The sequence below is a fragment of the Dermochelys coriacea genome, chromosome 25 (genome assembly GCF_009764565.3).
Source record: "Dermochelys coriacea isolate rDerCor1 chromosome 25, rDerCor1.pri.v4, whole genome shotgun sequence".
NCBI classification, from domain to species: domain Eukaryota; kingdom Metazoa; phylum Chordata; order Testudines; family Dermochelyidae; genus Dermochelys; species Dermochelys coriacea.
The window spans coordinates 8,710,818-8,729,448 of NC_050092.1; the positions used below are offsets into that span (position 1 = coordinate 8,710,818).

At 39.5% G+C, this 18,631-nt stretch overlaps 1 protein-coding gene across 6 annotated transcripts in view; it reads left to right on the plus strand.

Moving 5' to 3' along the window:
• The window catches only part of UHRF1 (ubiquitin like with PHD and ring finger domains 1), a 34,820-nt gene extending 16,508 nt beyond the window's left edge, over positions 1–18,312 (plus strand). For 5 of the 6 annotated variants that reach the window (XM_043502589.1, XM_043502590.1, XM_038384407.2 and 2 more), the window contains exons 3-17: positions 917–1,180; positions 1,601–1,776; positions 2,406–2,621; positions 6,512–6,618; positions 6,818–7,004; positions 9,336–9,459; positions 9,551–9,658; positions 10,748–10,852; positions 12,221–12,327; positions 13,364–13,526; positions 13,635–13,772; positions 15,343–15,457; positions 15,561–15,718; positions 16,223–16,321; positions 17,086–18,312. In XM_043502589.1, coding sequence (XP_043358524.1) covers positions 917–1,180; positions 1,601–1,776; positions 2,406–2,621; positions 6,512–6,618; positions 6,818–7,004; positions 9,336–9,459; positions 9,551–9,658; positions 10,748–10,852; positions 12,221–12,327; positions 13,364–13,526; positions 13,635–13,772; positions 15,343–15,457; positions 15,561–15,718; positions 16,223–16,321; positions 17,086–17,232 — 2,214 coding nt within the window. In that variant the 3' untranslated portion in view covers positions 17,233–18,312. The remainder of the gene's footprint in view (positions 1–916; positions 1,181–1,600; positions 1,777–2,405; positions 2,622–6,511; positions 6,619–6,817; positions 7,005–9,335; positions 9,460–9,550; positions 9,659–10,747; positions 10,853–12,220; positions 12,328–13,363; positions 13,527–13,634; positions 13,773–15,342; positions 15,458–15,560; positions 15,719–16,222; positions 16,322–17,085) is intronic. The other variant, XM_038384408.2, reaches the window with a different exon arrangement.
• Positions 18,313–18,631: the final 319 nt, after the last annotated feature.

Here is an 18,631-nt window from a genome sequence, read left to right on the forward strand (position 1 = left end):
TTCATCTCTGCACAAGAAATAACTTGACCTTTGCTGTTCTTATCCTTATTTCCAGTAGTAGCCCCACAATTATTTTATACCATAAATCATAATTAATTCTCAGTGATTCTTCTGAAGTGCAAGTTTTTGTGGTTAACTTGTTTCCCGCTGATAGAGAACAAAGATCTGAGGATCACTTTTTTTTTTTTTGGTGGTTTGGGCTAGGAGGGATGATTTCCTGTAGAATTTCTATTAGTCAGACCTTAAATATGTGGTGAAGCTTGTCTAAACTGCTAAACTTGCTGCAGCATCAAGTCTTGTGCCTTAAATCTGGAATAGTAGTACTTCAGTAACTTCAAAACTTTAAAAGATACAGATTTATTTGGTCATCCATATCTTTATTATTATTATTATTGGTGGTATTATTATTTATGTAGTCAAAGGTCACAGTTCTGCCATTGTGCAGTGCAACTTTTCCAAATTTTAATTTAACTTCAAGTAAGCTTTATCTTTAAAAATGTGATCTGACAGTTCAGTCTTCTGAGTCTGTAGACTGATTCCAGTGACTACAACTGCTGCTGGCTTTGCTGAACAGCTGCAAAGTGAAATTAAGTCTGGTCTGTTTCACACTGCCATTCAGAACCTAGTGAGATAAGTGGAGTGACTTGGCCAGAGAAGCAGTTCTGCCATAGCATAGACACACTTTTTTCTCCAGTATTTGCATCTGAGTTTGTTCTATGAACAAAAATTTCCAAACAGTAACAATAAAAATCTAGACACTCATAAATGTTTGAAAATTACAAATATCGCTTAATTCTTGTTACTGCTTTTCAAGTATATTTTTATATGTACCTGCAAATGTAAGCACAGGTAGTTTTGAGTTGGCTTTAAAATATAAATGGAATTAACGAGATTGTTTTCTGAATTTATCCTGTAGATGGAAGATGGGCACTCCCTCTTTGACTACAATGTTGGATTGAATGATATTGTTCAGCTACTTGTAAGACAGAGCCCTGCTATGCTTCCTACTGTTAATAAAGAGAAGGACTTGGAACTCTCAGATACAGACTCTGGCTGCGGCTCAGGCCAGAGTGAGTCTGATAAGAACTCCAACAATGGAGAGGGTGCAATAGAGTTGGAGTGTCAGCCTAGTACAGTAGCACAGGCTGACTGGGTTGATCCGGGATTTGGACTCTATAAGGTGAGTGTACCCTAGATTTCTTTTTCAGGTACAGAGTACTATACTGAAATGAACCGTAAAACCTTTGAGAAACAGATTGCTCAGAACAAGTACCTTTTTACAGTGGAATTTAAGGTATGAGTGTTTTTTACCTACCCAGTACAGACTCTGACCATCTTGTAAGGCTGTCCTAAATTATTTAATAACACCATCATGTGCTTGATGATGCACAAGACAAATGTTAAGACAATTCCTGACCCTGAGAGAGAGAGAGAAAGGGAGAAGTCAGGATGTGCTGTGAGACCATCAAGAGTCCAAACGTAGGTTAAGTGGCCAGTTATATTTCCCAACAAACTAAGCCCCGTAGAGAGTAGTTTAATTGCGTTTTCAAGCTTACTCTGAAATTTTATTTTGGAGAGTTACATGTCTTGCTTTGTTTAGATCAACGAGTTTGTAGATGCTCGGGATATGAACATGGGAGCATGGTTTGAAGCCCAGATTGTAAATGTGACCAGGAAAGAGAAGGCAACAAATGAATCAAGTGATAGTGATACAGAGTCTGAACTGCAATCAACTGCTGCTGAAGAAGATATCCTATATCATGTGAAATATGAAGAGTGAGTTGTAGCTAATGAAGGTCGTTTGAATGAGAGACGTTCCTGGTGGTGATGGAGAATTTGGTCATGTAGAGAAGCAAGATTTTTGGCCTGGTTTGCACTAGAAAGCTTTATCAGCATAGCTATATTGGTAGGCGTATGGAAAAAAAATTCACACCTCTAAATAACAAAGCTATACTGGCAAAAAAGCCCTTTTACTGGTATAGTGCCTTCCATTTGGAGAATTTTTTAATAAAGCTGCTTCTCCACTATGGGTATTTTGCCAATATAGCTCTACCATCTATAGTACTAAACTATTTTAAGTGCAGACAGGATGTAACACTGCCAGCTTGTATGCACTTTAAAACTGGAGGATAAATGGACTAGAGTGGAGGATAAGTGTCACTTTTGTTGAAGACTAAATAAATGTCCAAAATATTAAATGGGATGCAGCACTGAGAATTTTGGTGTGCCCCATTTTAGCAATGGATGTGCTGCGGGGAGAGAAGAGAATCAACTTTTGAACAATTTTATGTCATGCTGGCATAGACAGTCCTTAAAAACAGTTGGTTAAATGTGAAAATCAGATTATATTAAATTTGTGTTAACTCTTTCCCTCCTCCCCCCCCCCCCCAAAAAAAAAAAAAAAGCTACCCAGAGAATGGAGTTGTAGAGCTGAGTTCAAAAGATGTACGTACTCGTGCACGGACTGTTTTGGAGTGGCACCAACTAGAAGTAGGGCAAGTGGTGATGGTCAACTATAATCCTGATGAACCAAAAGAGAGAGGTTTTTGGTATGATGCAGAGATTCTGCGAAAACGAGAAACCAGAATGAACAAGGAGATGTATGCAAAGATACTGCTTGGGTAAGTAATCCTGATCCTAAAAGAATGAAAATGAGATGTAGAGTCCCAAAATTACTTTAAAATGTTCTGTTTGCAAGTATTGCTCTTCTTTAATAGGTTTTGCTTGTCATCATTACCTTCAATAAAGAGACCAGTTACTTTCAACTCTTAAAAAAGCAAACTTGGTTATGGTGCTAATAAGACTAGCAAACTGAATGGAATATCAAATTCTAACTCTTAGCCATTTATTTTACTTTTGTGGATCATTTTGATTTGGACAACAGATATATTAGACTAATGCGTTCCACTTGCTAGTTTAAATTGACTAGCCCCAGATTTGATTATGAACGTTGCTGGGAAAGGACTACAGTCAGGTAAAAATCTTTCTCAATAACTTTATTTAAAAAAAAAAAAAGAGAAAGTGAATTCATTGTTTTCATTTTACAAATGCAGTGTAGAAAAATCCCTTTGTGTGTACCAAGTCCTGACCTAGAACAGAGACCGTGTTCTGTGCATACATGATATCATCTATTTTGTTTGTTACATTTAAATGTTAAACTTTTTTCAAAGGCCTTATACTCAATCCAGTGGCATTTTTGTTCATGTGTAATGAAATATTGTTTGTGGGTTTTCTTTTTTTTTTTTTTTTTGAATGCCACATTCAATCAATGCCAACATTTCAGGGAATTTTCTAGGCATCAATGGTCCCTATTGATTTTTAGGAATTCGGAAAACTGAAAATGGGGGACAAATGGAGTCTCTGCCAGCTCTTTAGCATAACCATAACTTCTAGAATCTCTGCATTTATCTACAGATCAAAACTGCTTGATGGTATCCATTAACACCTTCTAGCATAATAAACCTTGCTCATCACATCAATAGTTTTAATATATTGACAAACTGACTTTTCTCCCAGACAGAAAAAAGAATGGCGCAGGAGGAAGTGCACACAGTCCCTGGAATGTGAAGGGAGAATAAGGGACCCTGGTGTCAGGGAAGGGGGAAAGGTGGGCTCACACAGCCCCTTACATGTGAGGGAAGAGGGTAATGAGGGTTCATACTGAGCTCTGTCATGGGGAGGGAAGAATGGAGCATGCTGGAATGGGGGTAGGGAGTGACTGATTTAACCATGGTCAATAAGGGGTTGTCAGGACTTGCTCTGCAACTCTGGTTGCCTTAAATGCTAATGCTGTTATGGCTCAAAGCCCTGACAGTAACAGACCACGTGCAAGTCACACCTTGGCTTCCACCACCCAGTTACTTTTTGAAGAGTGACCCCCAACACCCGCTTCCTCTTGAATTTTCCCCAAACAGTCTGCCTTTGAAGCGTCCAATCCTCTCCTGGAACATTCACAGACATTATTAATTTGTTGCTCCTTTAAAGAGTCAATATACTGCAGCTCATTAATTTAATGAGTTTGACAAACACTCTTATTTCAATCACAGCATGGAATTGGTTTAGAGTAAATGTAAAACACTTGTTAAACTAAAAGTCAGAGGCTTGACTGATGCCAACTATAAGGAGTAAAGATAGAAAGGGTTAAAAATAAGTTAAAATACATTTTTAATATGAAAATGTAACTTCAGCAAGTTACAATCTTTGCTGAGCAGGTTTCTCCCCTATATTCAGTCCCTAGAGACTTCAACTGCCTTGGTTGAAGGACCCAATGTTCTGTGATATCAAGAGCTCTGGTCCCCAAGTAATGGATCACTGTAGTTTTCTCTCCTTTTCTATAGTCCAGGCAACCTTTAAAATGTATTCTTTGAAAAGTAAGTCCAGACTAATCTTCTCTCTCTCCTGCTTGTTAGCTTGATAGGTTTGTTTACTTTGTGTTAACGTATCTTTGTTTCTGTCTGATGAACAGGCAAATACATGTTCCCTTAACTAAGGCCCTTATGCATTCCTTGCCAAACACACTTTAAGAATATAATTCTAGTGCATACTTATCTTTTGTACATGACCGACACACATATCACTCAATAATATTAATGATCAGTAAGCTACTAGTTGTTTCCAGTGAGATGTTACGTGCCACCTTTGGGTATATATCTTGACAACACTGTTAGGTGTAGTGAGTATGTCAGGCCTGACGAGTTACTGACACAGAACAGTGAATCACCAACAGGCCTTTGTGTTACAGGGGGGCACACAGAATCCCTAGTAGGTGATGAGAGATTGGAAGATCCTGGTAAGGGGGAATGGAAGGTGTGGGAGCAATGGGGATACACTCTATCCCTGTTATGGGGGAATGGGGAACACACAACCCATGCCATGGGGGGAAATAGGAATGGCACAGAGCCATTGGTGTGAGGGCAGAATAGGGGACTTTGGTATGGGAGGAGGGTGGAATGGGGAGCACATAAAGACCTTGGCACAGAAGAGATTGAGAGGAAATGCAGGGAGTTCCTGAAAAAGGAGGGGGGGGGGATGGAGGGTGGTGCACAAGGTGCTCAGTTTCCATAATAAAAGTCTGCAACCTTTACAGGATATCTTAATAATTTAAGCATCGTTTTGCTGATAAACTCTTTTTGAGCTGCAAAGTTCATCTCAGCCCTTAAATCTACCTGAGGCAGTGTTGACTTCAACCAATCTTGTCTGCTATGTTAAGAGATATTAAACCCTTCATGGGTGAATTTATTTAATGTGAAAAGGAATTCAGGTTGGTGGTAAAGATTGTAAACTCTTTCAGCCAGAGGCTGCCTTTTGTTCTCTGTATGGAATCTATGTGGGGTCCTGGTCCATGACTAGAGCTCCTGGATGTTACCTCAAAACAAAGAACAATATGGTGGGACAGGGTGGAAACCAGGCTAGAGGTGCTGGAAACAGCTGTGAATTGATGGGTGTAGAGTAGTCAAAGTACAGCTGGAATAAAAGAAAAGGAGTACTTGTGGCACCTTAGAGACTAACAATTTATTAGAGCATAAGCTTTCGTGAGCATCCGATGAAGTGAGCTGTAGCTCACGAAAGCTTATGCTCAGATAAATTTGTTAGTCTCTAAGGTGCCACAAGTACTCCTTTTCTTTTTGCGAATAGAGACTAACACGGCTGCTACTCTGAAAGCTGGAATAAAGAGGCTGTTCATAGAAGAGGAATTTGCTGTGGAACTGGATTAAAGAGGCGTTCGTTGGCCAATGGCAGAGGGGCAGTGGCATAGGGCAGGCATGTTCCAGGAAGGTGTGAAGAAGACAGTTGGGGAGGGTGGATATGCTGTAGTGGAAGAGTCTGGGAAGAAATGACCACCTGGGTAAACAAAGCTTTTGTATTACCCAATAGCCCTAACTTGACTAAAATAGCTTCTTGGAATGAATTGATTAAAGCTCCTGTCTTTTTTTGTAAAAATAGGCATTACTAGCATGTTTGTTTAAAGAAACAAAACAGTATAGTTAGCACTTCACTCAGAACCCAATCACCATTTCACGCTCCATTGCAAAGACTTGGGGAACTTAACATATCTTTTTAAGACTTTTCTACACAAAGGTTTTGCACCACTATAACTATAAAGCACTTTTATACAGGAATAACTGCATCTATACTAGGGTTTTTTTTTAATATTGCTTTTAACTAATATCTGTTTCTACATCAGTATAGCTGCCCAAAAATAGGGTATAGACCAGCACTTAGTACTGTTGCTCCTCTCCAGCTGCAGACTAAGGCCATATCTATACTAAGGGCACTGTAACAACGTAGCTACAGCGTGGTTGCCTCATTGACTATTATAAAACTGTTAATTGATCATCTTGTACGTGATCCAGAATGCTTCGTTAAAATTGCTTGTGATCCAGGATATATTGTACCTGCCTCCCAGTCTGCATTACAAGGTATGCCTGTGCAGCAGAGGTTTGAGTTTTTGTTTTGGTTTGTTTAAGGGCTGATTTTTTTGTTGACTTTTTTAATGAATTTCTCCCCTTAGGGATGCTGGTGATTCCTTGAATGACTGCAGAATTATTTTTGTGGATGAAATTTACAAAATTGAAGAACCTGGTAGTGTTAGTCCAGCTAGCACCAGCCCATTAAAAAGTGAGAGTTGTGGTTTTTTTTTTTTTTTTTATGTAGCCCTTAAACTTTACACTACATCCTATTGTTATGTTTGTATTGGATACCCAAGAAAATTAACCTTTTTAATGTGTTTGTGGTTGGTGCTTTTTGTCCATTTTAGTGTAACTAGTATTTTCTGAAATCTGAAGCAGCAGTAATTGTGGTTTCTGTATGTTCATAGGGCAGAGTGGACCAGTATGTAAACATTGTAAAGACAACCCAAACAAGACCTGCAGGATGTGTGCTTGTCATGTGTGTGGAGGTAAACAGGATCCAGATAAACAGCTAATGTGTGATGAGTGTGACATGGCTTTCCACATCTATTGCCTCAACCCTCCCCTCAGTAGCATACCAGATGATGAGGACTGGTAAGTCATGAAAATGCTTGTTTAGTATTGTAATTTGTATGTAGGCTTTAGGTGGTAAAAAGTGTAAGGCCTTGTGTTCATGCGTGTGTGTGTGCGCACACACTTGAACAGGTGTCTCTGAAGGTTGTGGCTTTTTAAACCAATTTTGTTATATCGGAGCAAGACCCTATGAATGATATTAAGATCAATTTAAAGCTGAATTGTAGCTATTTAGTTTTAGCTCAAGTCAATTCTTTTCCTTATTTAATAACTATAATTCAGGTTTAAGTTTATTTTTTTTAAATTGATTCCAAGAGGTTTTGTTCATGTTTAACAAAATTTATTTAAAAACACACCTTCAGAGACATTTCTGCAACTTGGGCCTGTCTGTGCTCAAAAATTAGACTGATTTAACTATGTTACTTAAGGCTATGAAAAATTTCACATTCTGAGCACTGTGCTTAGGTCATCCAAACACCCAGTGTAGATGTGGCTAGGTCTACAGAATTTTTCTGTTGACCTAGCAGCGCCTGTTGGAGAGAGTGATTTAACTACATTGATGGAAAAAGCCTTTGTCAATGTAGAAAGCGTCTATACCAGTGGTTCTCAACCTATTTACCATTGTGGGACACGCATGCAGCTCTGTTATGTGAACCGCATCCATACACTATATATTCTAGACATATGGCCTTGAGGATGTCACATGGGCTGCAGCTGTATGCTGATTGGGCCACATGTTGAGACCCACTGGTTTACACTATGGCGTTACAACGTCACACTACTATAGCAGCTGTAGCGTAGACAGGCTTTTTTGTGTATAGTCAAGGCCTAAATGTAAATTTGTTTTGATGGAGGCTATTGGGATGTAGCTGAGTAAGACTTTACCAGCCCTATTATGCTATGCCTTCTCTAAATTGGGATGGATCTCTGGGAATGAGGCCTTGCCTACACTACAGGGGAAATTCTATCTAAGTTGTGCAATTTGAGTTACATGAATAGCATAACTCAAATTGACGTAGCTTAGATCTACTTACCGTGGGGTCCAGACTATGCAATGTCGACTGGAGTTGCTCTCCCATAGACTCCCCCTACTCTTCTCTCGATTCGGTGGAGTACAGGAGTCGACTGCAGAGTGATCTGCAGTCGATTTGGTGGCTCCAAATCGACTGCTGCATCAATCACTGCTCGTTGATCCCCCAGTAAGTGTAGACCAGCCCTAAAACTGTTCTGAGCTTTGGATCACATGCTGAAACATATGTTTGTTTATAGTACTAAAAATATGCTGGGCTTCTTACAGAAACGTATATGAAAACCAAGTCTATGATTCAGTTAAAAATCTAAAATACATTTAGTAACAAAGCAAAGTCTACTCTTCGGCCAGATTATTACTCTTCTTATAAGCAAGTTTGTTGAATGGTAGTTCTATAAACAGTGCTGATTTGTGGAAAGCAAAATAAGCAGCCACTTTGCTGCTGTTAACACTAGCCAATCCAGTTTGAAAATATGCAGCACATATATTTCAAAGTTTGTCTTGGTCTCCTTGGACTAAATTTTCTAGAGTGATTAGTGATTGGGGGGGGGGGGGGGGGGATTGCCTAAGATGACTCCTTAAAGGGGTCTTCAGTACTCTGAGAATCAAGCCCCTTTCAAGGCATCTCCACTTGGGCAAGCCAAATAACTAGTTTTGGGGTGGGGCAGGGTAGTAGACTATCCTCTCTCTGTGCTGCATTGTTGTGGAGGTGATAGCTTATGTACTTTTTAAAACTAGGGCAAATAGATATCTTATCTGATAAATGCTCTCTTGTCAATGTGATGTTTACGTTGCTAATCTGACTTGTAGCCTTCATTGATAAAGAATGTAGCCCTTTAGCAGAATGGGAATGAGGCAATTTGTTTCAGTACAGGTTGCAATCACTTGCATATCCTATCCGTAGTGGAGTCCGAATGATGCCAGCTAGTAGAACAGTTATTTCAGTTTGTGTATGTCTTACTTTACCCATCATGAACAGGCCTTTTTTGAGAAACATGTCAGTTAAAACATGCTGTATGTTAACATTCTTTTCTCTTCCACATGCTCTGTTCCAGTAGTCCATAACTTGGGTTTATAATATTTCTCAGACACAGCCCTGTCTTTGGTGGTCAGGAAAGCTGTGCAAGAACCCTGTCTGAACAGCTGTAGTTAGTACAATTTTAATTCTGTTGTTGAGACGCTGTCAGTATAGGGGTGTACACAACTTCAAATAAACTTCCCAAGTTTCTACTTTATAATCCACAAATACACTCTAAGAAAAAAAAACCATTTGTAACTTGAGGGGCTACCACAAGCTAATTTTGATTGACTGGCAATTCTAGGTATTGCCCTGAATGTCGGAATGATGCAAGTGAAGTGGTTTTAGCGGGAGAGAAGTTAAAAGAAAGTAAAAAGAAGGCAAAGATGGCATCTGCTAATTCATCCTCTCAGAGAGACTGGGGCAAGGTTGGTGTAAAGCTTGTTTTGTCTTGTATCTTAATATGTAAAGCATGATAGTTGATGGCAGTTCTTAGATCTGGCTTTCTCATTGAAACAGGGTATGGCATGTGTGGGTCGCACGAGGGAATGTACCATTGTCCCCTCTAACCACTATGGACCAATTCCTGGGGTTCCAGTTGGCACCATGTGGAAATTCAGAGTCCAGGTATGAAATAGCAGTGCTGGAGTGAACCTCCAGAGGGGGAAATGGGAACGATGTAACTCTTGCCCAAGGAATTTGAAACAGAGACTATGTTGGCACACTTGCCACAGGATTTCAACGTGCAGAGAAGAAAATACTGGCGTTGTCTGTTGTGAGTATAAAGTGTGGGGAATTGTTTTGTCTTACTCTTTGATGTAAAAAGATAACAACATGGAACGTTTTAAAAATACAAACACAAGTAGACAGAAAAAACAATCTTCTGCCGTCTTGCTGGAGACTTCCCTTGAGCCCTAGATATATTACGAGGGTTTTTTTCTTTCACCCCATAATTGAAGGGAGTGAGGAGTAGGAACTGAATTAACCAGAATGCTTTCTTGTGCGCCCCCCTCCCCCGTTTTGTGTTATGAACAGTTGAAATAAAATTACTTTCCCTCTCAACAGTTTCACTTCCTTGGTATCTGTAATGTAATATATCTACTAGTTGTTTAGTTGGCAGTCTTCCAGCACAAACATTAAGGTATAACCTGAATTTCTGATGGTTACCCTCACATAGTCAAGCTATTGTTAGAGGGGAAGAAAAATGGATTTGTCCTTTATATGTTACTCTTAAGACTTCATCTGTTCCTCCTCTCTTCAACCTGAAGTTATAGGGCCCAATTTGTTTTTTCTGTACACTTTGGGAAAGCAAAAAGAAAAGGAGTACTTGTGGCACCTTAGACACTAACACATTTATTTAAGCATAAGCTTAAAATGCGACTGTTTTGATTTGATGGTATTTTACCCTCACTTTGCACTGGTGTAAATGACTGTACATTGTGCAGGGCAACAAGTCAGGACCCTTATCTGTTGGAAGATGTGTAGTAATAGACATTTCTTGATACAGGTAAATAGGAACACATGAAAAGATTCTATTTTTGTACATGCAAACAAATATCTCAAAGGGATAAGGAAAACAAAAACCAAAGAAGTTTTGTGTGGGCCATCAGCAACTCAGTTGTGCACATGCATTGATTTCATGTTGGTGCTAAATAATTGCTGCTGTTTGTGGCCTGTTGGAACAGCTGTCCAGTAAACTCTACTGATCTCTTCTAGGTGAGTGAATCTGGTGTTCACAGGCCCCATGTAGCAGGTATACATGGCAGGAGCAATGATGGTGCTTACTCCCTCGTCCTGGCAGGAGGTTATGAAGACGATATAGTAAGTGAATCTTGGAACTGTTTACTCACTGATCTTCTCTCTAAAAGATCCCAGAGTACTGAATTACACTTTTGTATTTAAAACAAAAACTTGGTCATCTGATACTCTGCATTCTACATCACATCTCTCATCTGAAGAACTTAACACCAGTTCAGACAGGGAGAACCAGGCAAAGAAAAAACATAACCCTGAATAGTAGGCTATTTTTGCTTGGAATGAGGGTTAGGGACAAGTTTAAGTAAGCTTTATATGACACTTGTGCAGCCTATCCCTGCTCCAGGAAACACTGTCCTCTTCCTAGGAAACCCATTTCCAACTCCAAAAAGTGCACAGAGAAGCTCCTCTTTCCCTCTTGCCATATCTCCCTGTGTCAACCGTGTCCAGCATAGAGTTAGGAAGTACAATTGAACCACTACTGTTAAGTATTTGCCTGTTGGCTTTGTGGGGTGGATAGATTTAACTGGCACTGGCTTTGCCCATTGGCTTTCTTCTACCTCTTCCCAGCCTTATTTCTCCCAATGGGTGCTTCCACAATCCATGAAATAGTCAGCTGAAAACATAAAATATATCTGGACTTCCCAATGGCCTAAGGCTTAACTTTTCTTGCCACAAGGTCAGACTTTGGCAGATTTAGATTTACCGTTGCAAGGACCAAGGGGGGAGGCAAACTGTACCCGCCTAATTCCAAGTCTGCAAGGGCTGGTTTGAGTTCCTGATGCAGGCTAGTGGAGAGCCCTTGTAACTTGTGCTGTTGGCACTGCCCTGGGCTATTTAAATAGAAAAAGGGAGAGGGGAGCAGAAGCTGTGTAGTGGGAAGTGGTTTCTCTCTGGCAGCAGGAAACTAGCCTGACCAAACTTGACTTTCTTTTGAGAGTTTTAAGTTTTGGAGCTCTGAGTCCTGAGGTCAGAGTCATATGGCATGTTTGTTGTAATTGCTTCTTTCCTGAAATCTATGGAAAGTGGTTATGCTGTTTTGTTAGTATGTGTTGGCTTCTTCTCTCTTCCCCGATCTGTTAAAGTGAATTATTGATGCCCATTTGGAAAAGTAAGGTTGAGGCTCCCCTGCAGTGCTAGAGCTGGTCACAAGTGGGCGCACAGGGACTGCCAACACCTTTACAAGTCCCTTTTACTGGTGCTGTACACCAGGAGTCGCCTTGCATCTGTCCTGTGGCTCCTTTTTTACTGGCTACCCCTGCACAAGGACCCACAGGACAACTGAATCTGGCAGAGCTGGGATTAGGAATCGGAATCCATTGTTCTCTCCACTAGATCAGTGTATTGCTCTGTGCTGTTGCACTAGATCTGTGCTGCTTTGTTTCAGCTATTTTTTGTGAATATGAATGACTAAACAATCAATGTATATTTCAGGATCATGGAAATTCTTTCACTTACACGGGGAGTGGAGGTCGTGATCTTTCTGGAAACAAACGTACGGCGGAACAATCTTGTGATCAAAAACTAACCAACATGAACAGGTTGGAAACATTCACGCTGTGCCTCATGAAACTTTCTGCTTAGTGGGCTGGCAATATAACAGATTGATAAAAGCTATTTCTCCTGTTAAGTCTGTCACAGAAAACCAAAAATAAGACAGATCTTCAAAGTTATGGCTTCGCTGTGCATGATGGTTATACATCCAATGTGTAATGGGAAAATTTCCAGTAGGACACTGGAAATGGGATTAGACCCCAGATTTAATATTTGCTGCAACCTCCAAGAACAGAGGGATGAATTAGAACACAAGGTTTCAAACTATAATCTCCAGTACATTCATGATCCATATAGCACTTGCTACTGGTCTGCGGAGATGGCAGATCACATGGGACTATTCTTTCCCACCTTATTTTTAGCTGCTAAATTACATTAAAACAACTAAAAACATCTTTAAAATCCTCTTATGTTAGAACTCTTCCAAATAATCAGGTACTGTTGTTGGCAAGAAGATGTTTGTGAATGGGAGGTAATTCATGTAATACTCTGTATTAAAATATAGTCCGCACTAAGGAAATTTGGTGATTGATTGCTTGGCCTTCCCTGAAAGTTAATATTTCTCACTTTTTGTCTGGGCAAAGGAATAAACAAACAAAATGGGTGGGCAAGATTCCACACTGTTACCTGGAATTTTGGAAGAACATAGTTTGAATACCTTCCTTACTGAAGAGAGTAGTAAAAGCATAGATTGGCAATCATAAGTACATCCCACTACTGAAAAGGGAATAGTGTCTGAGCGAAACTGGTAATGTCAGGCTGCATGGTAACAGTGACTGAGAAACTACTAGCACTGGTTGATTCTTGGCTGTATATCTCTGTTCTGCTTCATACCACTCCATGTTGTATTTCCTACTTTGGCTTTGATATATGTACTGCTCAGAGAGGTATTGAACATTAATACTACCTTACTGTATTTCATATTCATATTCTAATAGGCTTATTACCAGGCTTTTCTTATGTCATGTCTGCTTCTGGATAGTTCTTCCCTAGTAAATACATTAAATTGGTTTATTCTTGCAGAGCTCTGGCTCTGAACTGCAGTGCCCCTATCAATGATAAAGATGGAGCAGAGGCCAAGGATTGGAGAGCTGGGAAGCCAGTCAGGGTGGTGAGGAATGTAAAGGGAGGCAAACACAGCAAATATGCTCCTCGAGAGGGAAACAGATATGATGGAATATACAAGGTAAGCAGGCCTTGGAATGAATTGGGAGAAGAGGATGATGAAGATTGATGTTTGGTTATGGCAGAAATGTTTCCGTAGCTTCTAAAGGCCATATGTCCTTCCTTTTAGGTTGTGAAATATTGGCCCGAGACGGGGAAATCTGGCTTTTTAGTGTGGCGTTACCTACTTAGGAGAGATGATGAGGAGCCTGCCCCCTGGACCAAGGAAGGGAAGGACAGGATGAAAAAGCTTGGCCTAACAATGCAGGTATGTGTTTCTTCTTGAGTAACTAACTGCTGAAAGAACTAGGAGGAGAGCAAGGATTGTTATATTGTCCTTTTACCTTGGCAGATGTTAGGATTCTCTGCTTTGTCTGTTTGAAGGAGGAACTTAAGAATTAGTATAGTACTTCCTCAATTGAGGGGCACTGCACCTTTATTACTGTGAATTGTTTGTTACTAGTCTATTAGCGTATCTGAAAATTAAACTTAGTTTAGCGGAATATATTCACTGTTTACTCCAAAATACAGGCAAAATGTACTTAGTCCTATTGGAACTCTTCTATCCCAAACTGGTGTTCTGTGAAATAGAGAGTTTTGCTGCTTGTACTCTGCTAGTAAATGAATCTCTGAAGATCTTCTCTTCCTAACTCTCAAAAGTGCCACCCCTTCCTGTTTCTCTCAGAACTGGTCATAGTGAGCGGTTATGGTCAGTGGAAATTGGCACCTTCTTAATCACAAGTGTGATCTGAGTGCTGAGAGTTCTGTCTGTTCACCTTACTACATTACATTTTTACTCCTATTGCTGCAGAACCAGCACAGTTTAAGGTAATTAATTTCTAATAGCAGGGCGAAATTCTGGGATTGTTTAGGTATGTAACTCAGGGCAAAATTTGGCCCATGAAATCTTATGGGTGGTGATGTACAAATTAGGAATAAATCTTAACTTCCAGAGGCCAGTTTGAGCTTGTTGAACAGGTAGTTAGTAAAGCGAACTTGATCTGGGGTCACTGAGGTATAATAAACATGGAACCTCGCAGTACCAATTTTAGTCACTTTTTGGAGTAGAACTTCAATTTTTATTTTTTTATATAAATGAAATATATATAATATAGCAGTAGTTTCCAGTATCACTTGTCAGCAATGTATTTATCAGTAGGAGAATTGAACTCTTGGAGCCAGGAAGCTGCTACTTAATGGATCTCTTTTGAGACTGGTTCACAGAATCCCAGGTTACAAGCAAATGATGGCCAATTTTATTCTTTGTCTTGGGTTTTATAGGTGAAGCTGTTGCCTGAAATCCTTGCAATGTGTTTATTGTAATCTACTGATGAGTACCATTACTAAACTTGAAGTTCTTAAAAGACATAATTGTAGCATGGTATTTTGTTGCTCCATTTGTTTACATAGACTTTCCCTACCATTTGTATGTTTGGGGTAGAATTCTTTATTCAGAGATCCCCATGAAACTAGCCTTGCCAGCTTTTTGTTTTTATGGATCCTTCTGGTCCAGTGGTGCCTGGTATAAGGTAGGCCTGTGACTAGATTGGCGTGAGTGTTCCAGCCCCCTTTCTTCCAGAGTGGTAAGGGACTGTCTTGAAAGGTAACTTTACACTTCTGTAAAGTTATGGAATAGGAAGACAGAAAGCTTGACGTTTCTCATTTTCTGTAGCCTGTGCCTGACTTGTTTTCCAAAGGAGGAGGGACAGGGGGTTGAAAACTTGAAGATCTTTCTAAACTGGCTTTAGATCATTTTGATTTAACCTAATCTGAGAGGTCCTACCAAAGAGTGGTATGTTTGCATCTGATATTTTAGAATTTTTTCTCCCCACCCATAGTATCCTGAAGGGTATTTGGAAGCTGTTGCAAACAAAGATAAGGAGAAAGAAAATAAGAGAGGTGATGAAGAGTGTGAAACACCAGGGAAGGGAAAGAGGAAAAGGAAATCAGCAGGTTGGTATAATAGCAAGTGAAGGTGGCAAACTCTTTCTGTAGTTCTTTTAGTGCTTTAGCAAGCTGAATATTTTGTCTCTAAAAAGGTCCACATGCTTTTTAGGTGATGAGATAAAGCTCCCCACCTCTCCTAGAGGGACTCCAAAGAAGACTAAAGTTGAGCCGTACAAGCTGACATCCCAGCAAAAGGCCCTTATTAAAGATGATGAATCCAACGAAAAACTATGGAATGAAGTACTAGAAGCTCTCAAGGATGGACCGGTATGTCAGATACTCCTCATCCCAGAACTGTAGTAGCAACAGCTACCTGTTTGTCTTCAGACATGTGCCTTTTGGCCTCACTACTTACTTGCTGAATTCCATGGGAAACATTCCTCTGAGTCAGCAAGGCTGACGGGATGACTATCTTCATTCAGAATGCTGCAGCTGTGCATCGAATCCTGTTTCTGGCTTCCTCAGATGTTCTAAGCTCTTCAGACAAGAATAACTTCCAGAAACTAATTCCGTTCAGTTATGTCAACTGCTGTTTTGCTACCTGGAAATCCACAGTAGGACTCAAATTGAATACTCCAATCAGAATATTTAGTAATCTGTTGTAATTTAGGTTCTTTTTTGGAATTCTACAGAATATTCTGCTTTCATATTCAATTAAAAAAAGTCTCTAGCATTTTGCAGTTTTATGAATGGTGTGTTCAGTCATTTGGATTGTGCTGCATGTTTGAAGAGCAGTAGCAATAGAATGACTCTCTCTATTTTCTCTGGCAGAAATTCCTGAATAAAGTGGAAGAAACCTTCCTGTGTATTTGCTGTCAGGAGGTGGTATTTCGGCCAGTCACAACAGTGTGCCAGCATAACGTGTGCAAGGTGAGTAGCCAGGATATCTTGTTGCTCATTAAGAAAGCTGTGAATTTCCCTATCCAAAATAAAACTTCTCTACAGCCTTTAAGAATTGTATTATGGCTTGACAATTATGTAATAGTTCTTCTCGTAGAAAGGCAAATCAAGGTGTCTATCTTGGTTAAGGTCACGTGAATAATGGTGACTTGAATGTTCTGTGACACAGAAGTGCCTGTAATGGACTATCCACTGTTCTGTCCTGCCAGCATCCAATTAAGAGACCTCAAAAGATTAATCACTGTTGGTTGAGTAAGCCTGCTAGCCCACTTAACTATTGTTTGCATTGTTGTTGGTACCAGGATATTAGCGGAACAAGATAGGGGTCAGGCAATAAAAGATACTGCCTCACCTACCTTGTGCCCCCCACTTTAACTATTGACAGACTTGTAAATGATTGTGAGAACTGTTGTGAATTATTTCCTGCAGAGACAGTGGCTGTTCTTAGCAACTGTGCAGTTCTTGCTCTTTTTAATAGTGTAATCATACATTTAAAAAATCCATATCGTATATTTAAACCTTGTGCCTGACCAAATCTCTTTACAGAAGAAAACATGCAAATGCTTCCACTGTCTCACATGGCCACTCCTGAGTTGTCCTCATCCAATCTGGGTTTTTGTCAAGTGAATGGACTTTGCACATACCTTCTTCTCTGCCCAATAGGGGCTGTGTAAAATGAGCGAAGCTCTGCAACTTAATCTCTTAATGTCTTTTCTGTTTCTTTCCTCTCCCAGGATTGTTTGGATCGATCCTTCAGAGCAGACGTGTATAGTTGTCCAGCTTGTCGCTATGATCTTGGCAAAAACTATACTATGCAGGTGAACGAAACGCTGCAGGCCCTCCTAACTCAGCTCTTCCCTGGTTATGGCAATGGACGGTGATTCTGTAAAGCACTTCTAACTTCCTTTTGTTTAAACTTGTTATTGGGTTTTCAGTGGGCTTAATTTAAAGAAATAGTCTCCCTTCCTGAAAAAAGTTTTAAGTCTTCCTTGTTATAAAATCTATAAACTTTGCGAAATCTTTTGTATGTTTGTGGGTATTTTATTTTTGTTTAAATGTTGGATTTTGCGTTCCTTTTCCCCCTGAAACCTGCCGTTCATCAGCACAGGTTTTTTTTTTTTAAATGGATTACAAACTGCTTCCGGTAAGGCTGCTAAAGTTCATGACACAGTTCTCAATGTTCCCTTTATTTTTCTTTTATTCAGAAAATGGCTTATTTGCTTAGAACAATCTTTATGAAGTCTATGGATTTGGCCATAAAAGTAGATCTGGGTATCTCCAAGGCAGCATTTTGATGCTCCAGTTGTACAAGATGGTTCCTGGCATATGACCTGTGACCCAGGTTGTTTTGTGGTAACCTTTTTTCCCCCTTGTGCTTGTATCAAATTTTATTAAAAGCCATTCCCCACCAGTTTTGTCCACAAAAAGCCTTCATGCATTAGCCAAGTAGTTGGGGCAATAAGAACTACTACCTCAGTTGGACTTGTCTCTTACTTAGGGAACTATTTGTTCAGCCAGGTGCTGTCTTCTATCCAGAATGCCATAGTAGAACATACTAAAGCCATTTTTAAGTGCCTTTGGTCCTTTATGGGAAAGACAGGGGTCTGAATTGCCAATTTTTTTAAAGCACTGTAATGTTTAAATTGCCAGCCGGATTTCTTTTGGGTAAAAGTAACACTGTAGCTGTATGTCATTAGTGTGGAGTTGCAAATTTTAAGGTTTTTTTCCTGATGCTAGATGTATTATCGTAACATGCATTTACTTTTTCACTGCATTTCTATCTGGAAATGAAGAATAAGTTTTTGAATAATTGTAATTAAACATCTTATGATGATTGTACATGAGACCAGGAAACCTTAATTTTGTGAACAGAATGTCTTTTCCTAACAGTACCAAAGTTAGCAGTTTAATACCTCAACATACCAGGGACTTTTTTTAATTACACTTTACTGCACACAGACTGGAACAAATATGCCTGTTTTTTTAACTTTTACCCTTTTAAAATTATAATGTTAATATGTTAGGGAAAAACTTTTTAATAGATTTTTGCTGAATTTGTCAATTTTTGTACAATGTGCAAGTTGAAGTTCTCAAAATAAATATCTTTTCAGATTAAAATGTTTGCCTTTGTCTCTCTCTTTAGGTTTTGAGATTGTGAAAATATTTCAATATTGAGATTATTAAAATCTAGATTGGGATTCCTTTGAAAATCCCACCCCTAGATCTATAGCATAAATGCAGGAACAAGGTAGAAATTTAATTTGAATTTAGAAAACTTTG